Genomic DNA, 15,899 nt, shown 5'->3' with positions numbered 1-15,899 from the left:
ATGTGCTTTTTTTTTGATCTTGCACAAGGACCTAGAGCTTCAGGTTTAGAAATCTTATATATTGTTAATAAAAAGCTTAATTTCTCAACAATTTCAGTGGATGTCTGGAGCCAAAAGACTAGTTGGAAGTCTTAATGTCTTCATGCAACCAATATGAAGAATAATAAATATTTTAAAAGAAATAGGAATAAGTATTTTTAATACATTGATCATGCTTAATACAAACCTAAGTTACCTAAAGCCTTACTGGGAGATCTGATTAATGCTCTTAGTAATTTTTACTTTTGTTATGCTGGCATCATACTTGAGCTTCAAAGTTACTGTTGTTTGTCACCATGGATTGTTTGTTGCAGTGAAACTCCTCATTTCCTTGGTTTGTAATAGTGAACAGTTCATCTATGCTGGCAGAGATGTTTGTTGTTCCCCATAGGAATGTGCAACCTGTTGTCTTCCCCTACTATAGAAAAGATTGGACCAATCTTCATAATAAATTGCAACAGTAATTACTGGAAAAAAATACAGATCAATCTTTGCTGGAAATTCCTCTTGGTTTGCTGTGCTTTATTTTTTTGCAAGTAGCATGTGCAAAGCTTTTGATAGCAATTTTATGGAGTTTTGGGAAAATTGTCAAAAAAATTACCTAAATTTTACAGATTAATGACAGAGAAATTAGAATGAATATTTTTTAAACACAATATTTTTAAGATGTTATTGTGCTTTTGTGTTTTATACTACTTTTAAAGGAATTTGTAATTCAGTGATTTCACACCTTTAAATCTTATTAATTGTAACAGGTTGTGTGATTTTCAAATATATAAATCACAAGAACTGCTTGTTAGGTCCTTCCTAGCCTTTCAAATTTTAAGTTACATCAAGTACAATTATAGCATCTGCATCATCCACTGATTTTCAGTTTTTTGACAGCTGGAAAATCAACATTGGCTTTTCTGATTCAGCTGGCTTTGAATTTATAGCAAGACCCTTTTTGCTGCCATCTGTCTATCTATGATACCATTACTATTTGCTAATTACAGATGCTGAGTGCCAGATAGTAGATGTTACTGTTCTTTTAGGTGTAACTGTTTTTGCAGGAGGAGATGAGAAAAAAAGTGTTAAAAAAGAATCTAAAAACTTCTTTCATTTGTGTAGCAGAATTGCCTTCATCTGTTCTTTGAACATTTTAGCTACATGTTGCTTAGTATCAGATTCACACAGCATACTGGAGCAGTTTTTTAGATACTATTTTTGCTACAGAAATTAATCAATTTGAGGATAATCCTGATTATAGGAATGTGTGGATACATGAGGCTTAGGCAGTTATTCACCTATTTCACAGAATCACAGAATTATTTGGGCTCGAAAAGCCCTCTGAGATCATCCAGTCCAGCCTATGACCAACACCCCCACATCTCCAGACCAGGGCACCAAGTGCCACATCAGCCTTTCCTTGAGCACCTCCAGGGATGGTGTCTCCACCACTGCCCTGGGCAGTTCATTCCAATGTCTGATCACCCTTTCCATGAGGAAGTGCTTCCTGGTATCCAACCTAAACCTCCCCTGGAGCAGCTTCAGGCCAGGCCCTCTTGTCTTGTTGCCTTTAAAGGTTCTGTGACTATTGCATTTAAAGGTGCTTACCTAAACTCGTGAATTTAGAAGCCTCATTCTCTAGGAGCTTCACTTGCTCATTAGAGACGGCAACAGGGGTCTTAGATGAGCTGAGTTGCTCTGTGGCAGAAATTCACTATGGAAGAGAGGAGCCACATGGCCTGGGCTGCTTGCTTACTCATCTCTGGTTTAGGAGGAACCTGAGCCCTAATCCCTGCTCTTTATTGTTGATTTGCATTGTTCCAATTGGAGCAGAGGTGCCCTGAAGCTAATTCATACCAGCCTCCACTTGGAAGACCTTAAGTTATTGCTTTCTTCCCTATTGTTGAATTTGTAAGACTTGTAAAATATATTCAAAATATATTTTAATGTGATGAATAGATTCAGTGACTGGCTGGCTGAATAGCATCTAATTCAAACCAGTGACAAGAAATGCCAAGTTCAGACAGAACTTAATATAGGAATAAATGTCAGGAGTGCTGCAGACTTAGAGCTCAATTTCAGAGCTATGATATGACCTGCAAACTACCCATGCAAAGAGAGTTTTGGTTGTAGAGCAGGCAGTCACAAATAAAAGGAAATGTTGACCAGATTGTTGGCTGGGAGACAGTGAAAGAACCTACAAAATCAAATCCCACATATAAACCCATCAACAAGTTACTAGGGAGGCTGAAACAAGATAATGCTGATAGGAGGGAAAAGCTTTGTAGTGCTCTCAGCTCTGTTTTTTCTCAGGCTTTTACAAATTGATGGGCACTTAATTTTAATTTCTGTGTATTCTCAGCATTGGTTGAGATCTTTCCAGTTTTGTCTTCTGCACTGTTGAAAAGGAAACTTGTAACTGGGTTCTTGACATGAATTAGGTCCCTTTAATGATAAAAAAATGTATGTGTGTGTAAAATCTTCTGCTGAGGTGCTGTTTTTTGGTTTTCCCCTCAGTATATATCATGATGAGAAAGTGTCTTATAGGGTAAAATATTTGAAACAGGGAGCAGGATGTTAGTATTAAGCCTTTTACATAAAACAAATTTCTGAGAAGAATTTAATTCCTCCCACCCGGCCCCAAATCTGTTGCGTTACTGGTTTTGGCATTAGCAGTGCAATTTATTTTTCTAAAATAATGAAATAATTGATGTTTTAATTCCCTGTCTTTTTTTTTGTTCTCCCTTTCACGATTTTGAAGTGATACAGAATGTAAATGTGACACTGTAGGGGCACTGGAATGCATTTGGTACTTTGATACCCTCCAAAGACTTGTGATATGGTACAAAACAGGAGGGGAGATTTAGGGTAAAGTTTGCTTTGATTTCCTAAAGAAAACATTCTGCTCTTTCAGTTGTTAATCCAATAATCAGAATCTGTACTCTCGTATCAGATTTAATTTTTCTCTTTTTACCAACTCTAAATGGTAAAAGCCAACAGGGGAAAAACACATGCAAAAGAAATATCATTGGTGTGGAAAGAAATACAGCAAGTTTATTGCTGAGCCTGTGGATCTTTTGCATGTACATTAGCACACAGCTGAACTTTTTGAACTTTTCAAATTCAAAAGGCATCTCCTTATTCACAGTTGTTTAGAAGATGCTTGTATTTCATTGAACCAAGTTTCGTATTTCCCACACCTCCCAGCTGCATCCAACTTCTATAGCATCAACATTCATTTGAAGAGGAGAATCAGTGAACGTGTAGGTAGGGTATGTTATGCTTTTTGGTAAAGCCTGAACACTCAAAACTATTTCATTTTTCTCTCTCAAAATGCCTGCATTTTAAAGTTGGCTGAAGTTGAGATTTGCCAGGAGGTTTGCTCATACATCAATTCAACATAAATACCTGGTTGTATGTGAAAAGGATTCCTGTGTTGTTTTTGGTGTGAATGTGTGTTCCTCTTTTCTAGCAAGTGTTAGAGAAGCAGCCAACTGACTGCTTTGTTAGTTGTGGACCTGGCATTATCCACTTTAAAAGAGAATATAGTCTTATTTTTTTTTTGCTGCACATGTAACATGTAGGGAGATTAAATGGGAGGAGAGGTCACCAGAAAGACGGGCAGGAAAGGAAAAGATTAGCAAATTCTCAGCCAACAGCAACAAATACTTCCCCAGAGGTGGCACTTCTTACTGAAGCAGGAGCTAAAAGACCTAAAAGTGTGAATCTAGAGAAGAGAATTTTCCAGACCTTTGCAGGGCTACCATGATTATCTTTGTGCTGTGTATGTTCTTAGCTGTGAAATAGTGTTCAGTAAGCTACAAACATAGCTGATGTTTTTATACACAAAAAATGAATAATCTTTTGAACATGGCAGACTTTATAATTCTGTAAGAACAGAATTATCCCATCATTGCTAAAGGGACATTTGCATTAGGTTTTGTTTTTCACAGATCTTTGACATGAAAATAAATTTATATTTTGTTGTAATAAATTAGAGTATTTCAGTTACATTACCTTCATTTGGGTCTCAAAATCTAGAAGACCTATTCTGTCTTCATCTTGCAAAAACACTAAGGAACATGTTGAGAAGTCAAATGGGAAGATAATTTTTATAACTTATTACATGAGCTGTGGCCAGTGTTGCTGATTAGCAGATTTCTTGTTTGTTGTAACCACACTTTAGTATCTGGAAATATGACTTGAAGCATATTGTTTTCCTTCTATTGTGGAGAAAGCTCAGCATAAACAGTAGGCCAAGTAGCCGACCTCTTGGTACAGAAAGCTTCATTTTACTGGATGGAGTAATTCTTCCATTGTAAATACTTGACTCTTTAAATACTGGAAACTCTCCAAGAACTAGACACTTGTTAAGGCATGAAAGTCACAAAGACCACTTTTAGCAGCTTACAGACAAGAAAAAAAGATGTAAAACATGCTAAAATCATACAGGCTATTCCCCTTGCATACATCTTTTCTTTTGGTTTCAGCAGTAGGTTAATTCATCCTCATTAGTAGATAAAAGCTCTTAAAAAGTCTAGAAGAATGGTGCTTGCCATTGGCTTTTGCTAGGAGCATTCAACTACAAAAATAAAGAAAAAAGGAAAAAAGAAATTCAGCAGTATAGTCAGCTTTCAATTACCCAGCACAATGAGCCTGGCATGGGCTAGCTCACATACAGCAAACCCACAACTAATTCAATACATATGTATTAGACTATAAAAAGTATAGTTCATATATTTACCTCTGGAAAATTTGTTAATAGATTTCCTTTCAGCAACAGATTAAAAGAATAAAAAAAGTAGGTAGCGTGCAGCCTGATCTAAGAGGTCCTGACCCTGCATTTCATTCCTGGGGGCTCTCTGTTGTAGGCAAAGATGTCAGGAGGAGGTGATGCCTCTTCCTCAGTTCAGATGGTGCTTTCACATCCAACAGTGTAGAGACTTGATACTAAAATTTCATGTAACACAGGGACTGCTATTAGTATAGAATGTTATGTTTTGGTATAATGGTCAAATAGCTAAAAAATGAATATTGTGTTTTGCTTGAAGTGACTGGCTTGGTAAAGAGCACTAAGAATGTGATAAACTGAGGGACAAGGGAGTTGATTAAGCAGTTCTTCAAACAAGCAGATTTGATCATTGGACTATATTGGTGTGGAAGAAGGACTGGAGAGAGAGAGATCAATTCTAAAACCCTGTTATAAAACATCCCCTCCACCCCTTTTTTTTTTTTTTTTTCTTGATTTGAACTTCAAGTAAGTTTTAAAATGCTTGAAGGGATTGTACTTAGAGCTGTAAGAGAACATCTCTGCAGTGATGGATACTCTGCAGCTATATACTGAAGATGGAACTAGCTGTATAATCTAGGTAGTTCTTAACACAAAATAAACAGTATGGGTCTCTCCAAACACTGGTAAGGAAACCCTGGATAGAAAACCAGATACAGCAACTGAGCAAGTAGCATCTTACAGCTGCTCTCATTGATTCCATTCTTGCAAAGAGTCTGTGTTTCCTGCAAGCTGTGAAATGTTTCAGCCTTCATTAAGACTTCAAATCCTGAGGAAATCACAGGGAGAGGTAGGTGATAATTTTTCCAGGAGCAGAACTGAAATATGTTCTCAGAGGTGCTGAATGCTCTCTCTTTCACTGCCATGAGCAATTCTCAGGACTCTTGTAGAGTCTGGGATTGTGAAGGTTAAGTAATGCTGATTTTTAGTGAAGCTTGTACCAGAATTACTATGTATATATCAACCTTTCAGTATGGAGAGTCATGACATGTTTTATTTCTGAAATGTACTTTTTGCTGTGCCAGATCCTGGCTTTTTTAGGGCTGGGATTTTCAGCCAATGTCAAGGCATGCAATGATTAGGTGATACAGACAGTTATTTATTAGGCATAGGAAAGGGTAAAAGAGTTCAGTTCCATATAAACTAACTGAGTGTAATCCATACCAGATTGAGTGTTTAGATTCCTTCAAGCTTAATAAAGTTTGTAGTATTCTTTTTTGAAGTAGGATAAGGACTCTTCCTTAACTTCTGTACCTCTTCTGTCAGACTCACATATGCACCTGGTTCTGGGTGTAAACCTGGTAATCTCCAGTAATGAGGTCCTGGTACATTTGCTGCTGAATTAATGCACTGCTATCTTAACACATGATTTTTTCCAAGTGAGGAGTGATGTCCTTTAGCCTAAGGTCTGCCTACAGCTCACAGAATCATTGTGGCCATGTGACTTTTGCCTTTTCACTTTCTAACATGTCAATGCGTGAGCCTGGGTATTGGAAAGCTTTATTTACCATAACATAGGAGGTTGCTTCTAATCCTTGATCTGTATGGGTATAATTTTCATAAATGCTAATGCAGAAGTAGAATTAAATGTCTAATGTATTTTATGGAATTAGCATGTTAAATTGGAAAGCAGCCTGGGCCTGTGGTTAAATGCATTGCTCGTGGGAACTGTCGTGTTTCCCCTCTGTGTTCTGCATGACAGAATGTGTGTGATAAGGTTGTTTCAGCATCTGCATGTATTCTTTTTGCACATTGTTGTTACATTTGGATTTGCTGGTTCAGGAAATAGAATTTTCCATGCAGAGTTACTATAAACACAGCAATGCCTTTCTCAGTATTGGAACTTAAATTTCAAATTGAATGCTGATGTGATCTGAAGTGACCATCAGTGAGGACCAGAATTACATGTGCTTGGTGACAGCTTTGAAACACAACAAATTAAAGTCACTTTATCAACTCTTTATATTCCTTAGATTTATTTTCAGATAATCTCTGTAATAGTTGAGTGTAATTCGATAGCCAAACAGTTAGCAAGAGCAAACCAGAGTAAATTAGTTTAAATTACTTCCTATTTGATCCTTGGAATAAAACCAGATGACAATAAAATTGTAAATAATGTAGCAAATATGGTGCTGAAAGAGCAGCCTGTCTCTATCACCTGGAAACTGGTGGAGATGGCTTCCAGTTTGGTTATGACAACACTGTGTTCTTGAGGAATTAAAAATCTGAGCAGATTTATACCTTCATCCATGAGCTCTCTAGTTAGTTTTTAACATTGATTTCATTCAACTAGGTTATATTTGGTTAATCTTTACAGCACACAGTCTATTGGAATAGCAACAACTATTTTTAAGACTTAATCTTCCAGTACAGCTGTGTGAAAGGTTCACAGGTCCATCATGCTTTCCAAGATACTGACTTAACTCCTCGAGGGGAAATGAAAACCTGTGGAGGTTCCAGAGGTGATGCAGAACATTTCTTGGGCAGATCTGGGGAATGTTTCCAAGGAAACTAAGCATAGCAGTTCCAGAGCTGCATTGTAATTCAAAATCTGCTTTGGATTGATTTTCAGATTAAGGCTAGCATTTGCTCTTTGTTTCTCTGTTTCTGGTCCATGCAGCCTAAAAGATTTATGTATAAAATCTCACAAAGTGAGAAGTTGCCTTTTTCATCACTGTCAACCAATTCAAGCATTTTTTAACACCTTGGCAAGTGTGTATGACAATAGTAGGCAAAAAAAGAAATCCAGAGGAGACTTTCCCATCTGACCAATCCAAGCTGAAACCTAGAATTTCCAAACTGTAGAAGGCAGAGGTTATTTTTTTTTTTCCTCTTAGGATGAAATTTCAAAAGTTCTTTAAGGTATTTTTCAGAAGTTTGGCAGATGCTGTAGTGTTTCAGTGCAGTTGTGAAGAGTTTAATGTTTTTCCTGAGCCAGTTCTCATCCCATCGCTGGAAGTATTCAGACAGAGGGTGCAGTTTTATATTAGAGCTGGACTGATTAACCGTGGGCAAGGAAAAAAAGGGAAGTCTTATTTTCTTCTCCCAAGCTTGCTCCTTTCCTCTCCAGTATGTCAGCAGTACTGCTAGTCTGACCCCACTGTGAACCAGTTCAGAGAACTAAGGCTATAGAAAACAAACACTAAAAAAAAATAAGAAAATAATAGCTTTGTTAAGAAGGTGGTGCTCTGATTGAGCTGACCATGGGGTCAGGTGGGACCAGTGCTGTTATGAGTGACTGGGGTGCATACCCAGAGACAGGATGAGTGGGAGAGCTCTTAAATTAATATAGATATGCTGTAAATACAGACTTTGAGCCAGTTTCCTGCCAGTTTCCCCTGTCAGGTTAAAGATTACTGAGGGGTTATCCACACTGCTGCTGCAAAGGGGGTCTTGCTGTCCTCTCAGTGCTTGATGCCCTGATTTCCTACATCCTTCTTTGTGGTAACATGTGTGTTTTTGTGGTTACTAGAGGATCCAGCTGAATAGCTAAGAAAAAAAGAATTTCAGCTTCACTAATGTTATTGTTAGCATAGCAAGGGGGCATGGTGGCATGAATTTGTCCATTGTGCCAGCACAACAAATATGAATTTTCTGAAGTTTATTTTGCATTATAAATACTAACTTAGAAGTAGCTTCTTTACCAATTCACTGAGTCATGGCTGGTGTATGGTTCCAGGTTCAAATACTTTCTTAAAAGAATAAGACCATGAAATCATATGTGCCAATCCAGCCATTTCATCATCATCCTCAGTTCTGTCTGTGTAATTCTTCTCTAGTATCTCCTCTGAGATGGACAGTGAGCTGTAGAGCACTATTTGATTTAGGAAAGGCATCAGTGTATGATGAACTAGTATGTAATCATCATATCATCATCTGTGTTAGCATAAGTGACATTTTGATTATTTTCTTTTTTCTTAGTGTCTTTCTTAGTGTTTCATGTCAATATATGAACCCAAATTATCAAAGGTATTAGGTATGTATGTTCTTAGTACATGAGCATGAAGAATTACATTGAGCTACATCTTAAAGATTAAGTGCATTTATGTTATCTGATGAACCTCCTGCACAGAAGAAATCACATTCAAGCTTCTCCAAACACATTCCACATATTCCAATAGGCTCAAGACTTTCTTTTGAAGATTTTCTTTCATTCAGAAATGAGATTCCGTGCAGTGTGTTCTAGCCTAGCTTTTCTCCCTACTGTTGTTTTCTTTTGGGATTACTGTTTGGTCATTGTTCAGCTCAGACCATACTCAATTGCCCTTGTAATTAGTGTGGAGCTAATTACCATGTACTGACTAACCATGTCTGCTCTGATTTTCTGGGATTGTTTTGACTCTTTCAGCTCCACTGACTTTTGGGGGGAGTTTTTGACATTTAGCACACTTGATCCAGTATATTTCAGTTACAAACAAGCACCTAATGTCTTAAATCATAGCTGTTAAATAATAGGATTATTCTGACTGAAATTTAAGTGTCTATATTGAGATGAGTCACTCTAGGACCCTTCTACAGACCATGAAGTTCTGTTGTTCTATTCCTGAAGTTAGCATGCACTGTTTCACCCTGACGTGGTGCCTTTGTGGGTCAGATGGTTCATGCCATAAGAAAAATGGGAGTAGATCACCTGTTGAATTTTGATTAGATTTTTCATCTAATCTGTTTGGAGAGTTGGAATCCTAAGTGTCTGTATAAAAATATCTGTGTTTACCTGTGGAAATGGAAGTTGCCAGACATAAGAACAGTTGAAGGAGCTCCATCCCAGGTTGAAGTCAAGAGGAGCACCTCTAAAGTATAAATGCTTAGGTGCACGTGGCAAAATTTACATTCATGCACGTATGTTTAAAAATTTGAACAATACAGGAATATTAGTATTACCCCTATAACACGCTATTAAATCATTTGCTCATAAGATCAGCATTTTCATTACTGCTTGAAGACTGGCAGTAATTGTGAAGTTGGTTTCTTCTGCCTCTGAAAACCAGGCTGTGCCCTTTATTTCCTGTGTTGTTCTTGCAAGCAGGCACAGGCTCATGTCTCAACTTTGCACATTCTGTTTGACAAGTTCAGTCTTGTTTAGCTCGATACTTGTAACAAAAGAAAGAACCAATTTACCTTCCATAATCCAGATTCTGGTTTATTTCACCATTCTGTTTACAACAAATTTGCTTAAAGCTGCAAAGACCAATTTGTCTAGTTCTTGGCTGTCACTAGTCAAGAGGATGAAACAGCCACTTTCTTTCCAGTCCCTAAAACATTTTGTTCCAACAACCTTTTAAGATAGGTAACATGGTAGCAAATCCATAGTACTCTGGTAATGTATAAAATAAATTGCATCTTAGGTGTCCAAGCTTGATTGAGATTTAATTGTCATTGGCTAAAATAAAAGATCAATGACATTTCCTATTTAATATATGTATAAGGAATATAAAATGAAAAATCAATGCACAACAGTTGTAGCATTAATTTTAAGAACTTTTAAAGATTCTTCTCAATTCATTCCCTTCAATATCAGCATTGTCATTATTCATAGAAGTGTCATTACCAGGATCTGTCTCTGAATTTGAAATGAAGCTTGAAGTGTTCTTCGTGGGTTGTAACTTATGATAGAAGAGAAGGTCATGGAATATGAAGCAAGAAGTAGATTAATCTGTGGGCTGTGACACCTCCAAGGAGCTGGTGTACTGTGCAGTTTAAACGCTAAGAACATGCTAAATGTTAAGCACTTGCATTTCTCAGTGCTTAAAATTGCTGAAGGTTAAGTACAGGCATAAGTATTTGCAGGATTTCAGGTGAATGTGTAAGGTCTGCTTGGTTCCCCAACAGATGCTGGTTTTGCCATTCTATTAACTAACACTGGTTCTTTTCACCTTCTTCCTAGATATATACTTCCCATGGGCCTACTGTGATCATGCCAACCTGGTTCTGTTCTCGAGAATGGTTTTTTCATGTGGGAAAATTTGATGAGGATGGGAAGGTGAGTGCTATGGATAATATGCAGTCCAGGAACCATCTGACAGTCCTACACCTGTTTTTAAGAAACAATATGCAAAGGCATATAGATAAAAACTGAGGACTACTAACTCTGGGTCATACTGTATAGCTGTTTCTTTTTTAAAAAAACACAGTTGTAAACCAAGTACAGTTGTTTTGGGGTAACTGGTGGTTGAAGGACATAACTGACAAAAGTCAGCTTGTGGTTTCATTATGAATCATCTCTGAAAGGTGAGGTAGTTTTGGTGAAGGAGATTGGAGGGAAGAAAGGTGCAGGAAGACAAAGAGATTGTAATACATTAAGGGGAAAGATTTATATCTCTAAAATGAAGGAGGAGGGAAGGTCACAATGTGCCATAAAACTACTATAATTAAATCTCATTTGTCCACTTTTCTCATATCCACTTGTCAGTTTTTGTTCTCAGGCTTGTCCTTGGAAGATACTAAGTAGCTTTTTCTCAAGGCTCAGGACTGAGAGGTTAGAAATTAAGTTACTGTTATCTGAGAAGTGTTTCTCCACTGAGACTGAGGTGACTTTTTTGCTATACATTTCCTGTGTGAATTCAATTTGGTTGCTCTAGGCTCATCAGCATGTTCATGGAATGAAATCCAGAGATGTCTACTGGCAGTATTTATTGTGGTAGGATACGAAATATGTTGGCAAATAGATATAACTCAGATGGATTTGGATCCATTCTGTGTGTTTTGGATCTAAGGGGTTTTGCTTCTAGTGGTTTTGGTGAGATTTTAGGGCTTGAATGAGTTGTTCTGAAATTTTTTTATTTTTTTTAAATCCTTCATTTAATAGAACTCTAAAAAATAACTGCAAAGGCCATTTCCTATTTGCTTATTTAAATTACAACATTTTATAGCCTGTAAAGGGAGCCCTCCTGTGCCATGCAGTGTGTATCTATTCCTACAGACACAAACACACGTATATGGATGTATGAGGATATACAAATGTTATTCTTTGTGCTGCCAACACAATTATGATTTAAAGAGACAGCAGATAGAGAACAGAAGAGTTTAGAGCAATGAAAACATTTGCCCTTAATTACTTGGTGGGTGAGTGGAAGAGCTGGGAATGTTGGGTGACTCCCAGTGCAATCTACATTTGCTGACCCATGCTCTTTATTTTTTATTCATCTGTATCATTGTATTTTCATTCCCTGAGGAATGTTTGACTTAACTTCTTGAGTATTGTTATTAAGCTCAAGAAAGAGCAAGCAAGCTAAAACATAACAACAACAATAGAACAGCAAGGCTAATGATAAGGTTCAAGAGGTTAAATCAAACAGACTATTGTTCTGTGCTTCTTGCTTTTAGTTTTGGTTTGGTTTTTTTCTTTGTTCTGTTTTTTGTTGGTTTTTGGGGGAGTTTGCCTATATATAATTGTGTAGGAACTAGTTCTTCAGATATAATATACTGACAATCTTAATCCTGATTTTTCAGACACAATGTATTGTATGTCTTTCTAGTTTTAAAAATTACCAGTGATAAGTTAAACTTGTCTCTATTGTGAAGTGTTCAGCATGTCAAAACTAAAACCCTGTCTGATACAAAGGGCCTTCAAAACATACCCCACGAACAAGGGTGATGACAGATATGAACAGAGCAACAAACACAAGCAGTGGAGTCAGACATTTCTTCTATGTAGGTTTAGAGGACACAAAACCAAATCCTAAGTCTTTTCAGCATTTATCACAGGGAGATATTTAGCACTGACATGATGTGTTCGTTTTTATTTGAAAATAATTCCTTTGAGGCAAAGAAATATTTTCTCTGTATATGAGTAGAGCTGTTATAAACTAATACTGAGTACTCTTCAGGATCATATCCATGTGTGTGTATGTTCTATCCCATGATCTGGCTATGATATTTGATCTCTTCCATCTCCATTTTTGGGTTGGTATTTAACAGTGTAACCGTAAGTGTCATATTGCTGCAAGTAAACAGAAACAAGGCAGCAAATCTCCACGTTTTAGCTTTCTCCATTTGCTGAACTGTTTCTCTGCCAAAAAGTTGCATTTCTCATTTAGAATTAAATCCAAACACCTGTTCTTCATATTTCAGCACTTAGAACAAATGGAAGATAATTCTTCCGTGGAAGAAACTGTGATTTGATGTTTATGTTAGTAGTATGGGTGGATTGGTAGAATAGAAATATATAAGCTATGATGTAGTTGTCTTTTATTCTTGTTACAGGTAGGTGTGCATGTATCTCTCTGTCCACCCAGGCTTGAAGTGAAGCAGATTTAAAGAAAATATTTACAGAATGTTTCTAGAAATGATGTTCTTCTGGTCATGATCTCCAGTTGTTGGAAATTAATTCCTTTTATGTAATCACTATAGGAAAGTCCATGCAAAATCCTGAGCAGTATTTTCAGAATGGTGGCTAAGAACCTGACAGGTTTGCTTTAAACACTAATTAACTAAAATGGTAGAGGTGTTATTTATGCAGCCTCAGATATATGATAATTAAAGCAGAAGTACCTAAAAGTAGTTGACTTTAACCAGCTCTAATGGTGTGCTAAGACTGAGATAGTACAGTATAAATGGTCACAAGTCTATAAAGTAACCTTTTAAATAGTATTTACTGCTAGGAGGAGAGTCACCATATTTCTGGCTTAAATTCTTTACGAATTTAAAGGGAAATAATCTTCCTCTTATCAAACTGATTGAGATAAGCAGCATGGTACTTCCTTGCTGGAAGAAGGAGCAGGACTTCACTAAACCCTTCAGAACTTACACTTGAAAATCAGTGTGTGACAATTATCCACATTATTGGTTTAGCCCCTATACTTTGGGTGTCTTCTAACAGCCAGCACCATTGTTGTAAAGTCAAAACTGTGCTCAAAAGTGTCACAAAAAGTTATGCTGAGGAAAAAATTTATGTGATCTGGTGTAATATGAAAAGCAGATGTCAAAGCTGTATCATCTGGTGAGGCAGGGAACTGCACAGTGGTAGACATGGTGTTTATTATTAGCCAAGCAAAGTTGTTGCTTCATGTGTTCAACAGGGCACTTCAGTTTGCAGACAAACCCAACATTTTTGCAGTTGTATCCAACTCACCTTGTGTACTGCTACCCAAGTGTATTCTTCAGGTGGACAGCATATTTTGTTTGGTATTAATGCCCAAATGGGAGTCACCGGGAAGACACATTGTCATTGTGTTGTCCTTTTGTTCTAGTCACTTGTGTGTGATGGCACTGAGCTAAAACAACCAACTTGTTGCTGTAGATAAATGCTCTAAGAAATCCTGAGCAAATTTATCCTGGATAAATGAGCACTGCTAACCTGCAGATTCCACTCCAGGCAAATATGGTAAATTGTATATTCTTGGCTTTATTCAAGCAGTATTATTCTTGACATCACAATTGTAATATGCCACACTTGTTTCTTTCTCTTGAGTTTTACCACAACTTGGCCCCAAATTTCCTGTCACCTCAGTATTTAACCTTCCTTTTTTAGTGTATGAAAACTAAAAATGGAGTGACAGCCTGAAAGTTCTAAACTAATCTCAAAGTGAAAACAGGGGGAAATTATTCTTAATGAGCCCCAGATGGAACAACACATTATAAGCCACTGGCCTTTGTGAATACGAACTGTGGCTCCAAACAAAGTGTCTGGAGCTCACTTTTGATCTACTTTTATGATAAAAGGTCACAAAAAACATAAATTGAGGAGGTGTCAAAATATCCTTTGGTGCACAGGAGACTGTAGCACATGCTGCAAAGCTCTAAGATAACTTTGTAAGCTATTAGGTGCTAACTAAGGCATCTTTTCATTTTTCTCTGCCAGAGCACAAAAATGTCATTCCTTCCAGAAAGACTAACAGTTATAATAATGCCTGAAAGGTAAAACACTAAGTGGGAACTTGGTTTTTTGGAACATAAAATATGGTCAGTCTGTCAAATAACCTAGCAAGGAAGGGAAAAGCTGGATAAAACACAGGCACTAATGTTTTGGCTCAGTATATTTAAGGCTGAACAGAGATCAGTATTTGATCTAAAAAGGAAAGAAAAAGTGTTAGAGCCAATGATTAATTATAATTTATAAGCTATTTGAAAAGTCACTCTATGCCCAATGTGAAGTGACATTTTTTGCTAATCTGCTATTAAATATCATTTAGAATTTACCACCTCCCTTCCATTTGACTTCCCCATCATCTTTGTTTAACTGAATTTCTCTGTGCCAATAAATTTGGATGAAAACAACCTTTGAAGTTTCCTCTAACTTGTTATTTCCCAAACAATGAAGTAAATTTTACAGGCTTTCAGGCCTTATCATCAAGGAAAAATTATGTAAAGACATGATTTGGATGGGAGCCAAAAAATGAAGCGACAGATCTGCAGAAAGAGAAACTTAAGAGTATCTTGGATAATCCTGAAGAGAGGCTATTAATAGCTATTAAATATGGAGTTAGCTTGTGGTGAGTCTGCTTGCATAGCTCTGGTGACTCTCCTAAGGGAAGTTAAACTAAGGAGTATTTTCAATTATAATTCCTCCTTGAAACAAATAATGTTAAGTTGTTAATTACAAAAGAAAAACACAATTGACATTTAATAGAAAATTTATCTTCAGGGAGAGACTGAAGGATGTATAATTCTTGATAAATGACTTTAGTTCCTTATTTGTTTCACCTTTACATTTAAATTGGAGAAGAGATGTGATTTCTCACTTAGTTTCAGCTTCCAGCAGCTCAGTAGCTGTTCCCCATTAGCAGCACACTTTGAACAGCATCTGTTGGTGAGTAGGAGATTTTAGTGCCTGGCAGAACAGCATTTGTTTCTGAGGCAGGAGTACTTCCCTCAACATGGGATGTCTTTTGTGTCCTCCATGCAACCAACCCCTCTGTGTTATTTCTGTAAGTCTAAGACGTAGCTCAAGACTGAGGAAATTCTGGTGGGCAGCTGTTTGCACCTGGAGAGGGTACTTTTATTTTTTTACTCAACGTCTCTGCTTTGTTGCTAAATGAGTCTGAGTTGAGAATATAATCTGCTTTTTATGCAACATAATATGAATACTTAAGTGTTTTTCTCTTTTAATGAATGTTCTAAAATATGCAGTAAAAAATGGGTAGTT

At 36.9% G+C, this 15,899-nt stretch overlaps 1 protein-coding gene across 1 annotated transcript in view; it reads left to right on the top strand.

Moving 5' to 3' along the window:
- The window catches only part of B3GNTL1 (UDP-GlcNAc:betaGal beta-1,3-N-acetylglucosaminyltransferase-like 1), a 117,272-nt gene that overhangs the window by 72,625 nt on the left and 28,748 nt on the right, over nt 1–15,899 (top strand). The window contains exon 6 of the mRNA XM_010008242.1: nt 10,701–10,796. Within this exon, the coding sequence (XP_010006544.1) occupies nt 10,701–10,796 (96 nt within the window). The remainder of the gene's footprint in view (nt 1–10,700; nt 10,797–15,899) is intronic.

The sequence above is a fragment of the Chaetura pelagica genome, unplaced genomic scaffold (genome assembly GCF_000747805.2).
Source record: "Chaetura pelagica isolate M959 unplaced genomic scaffold, ChaPel_1.0 scaffold471, whole genome shotgun sequence".
Classification (NCBI taxonomy): domain Eukaryota; kingdom Metazoa; phylum Chordata; class Aves; order Apodiformes; family Apodidae; genus Chaetura; species Chaetura pelagica.
The sequence above is the reverse complement of the archived record's forward strand: the minus strand, read 5'-3'. Positions and strand labels throughout refer to the sequence as shown.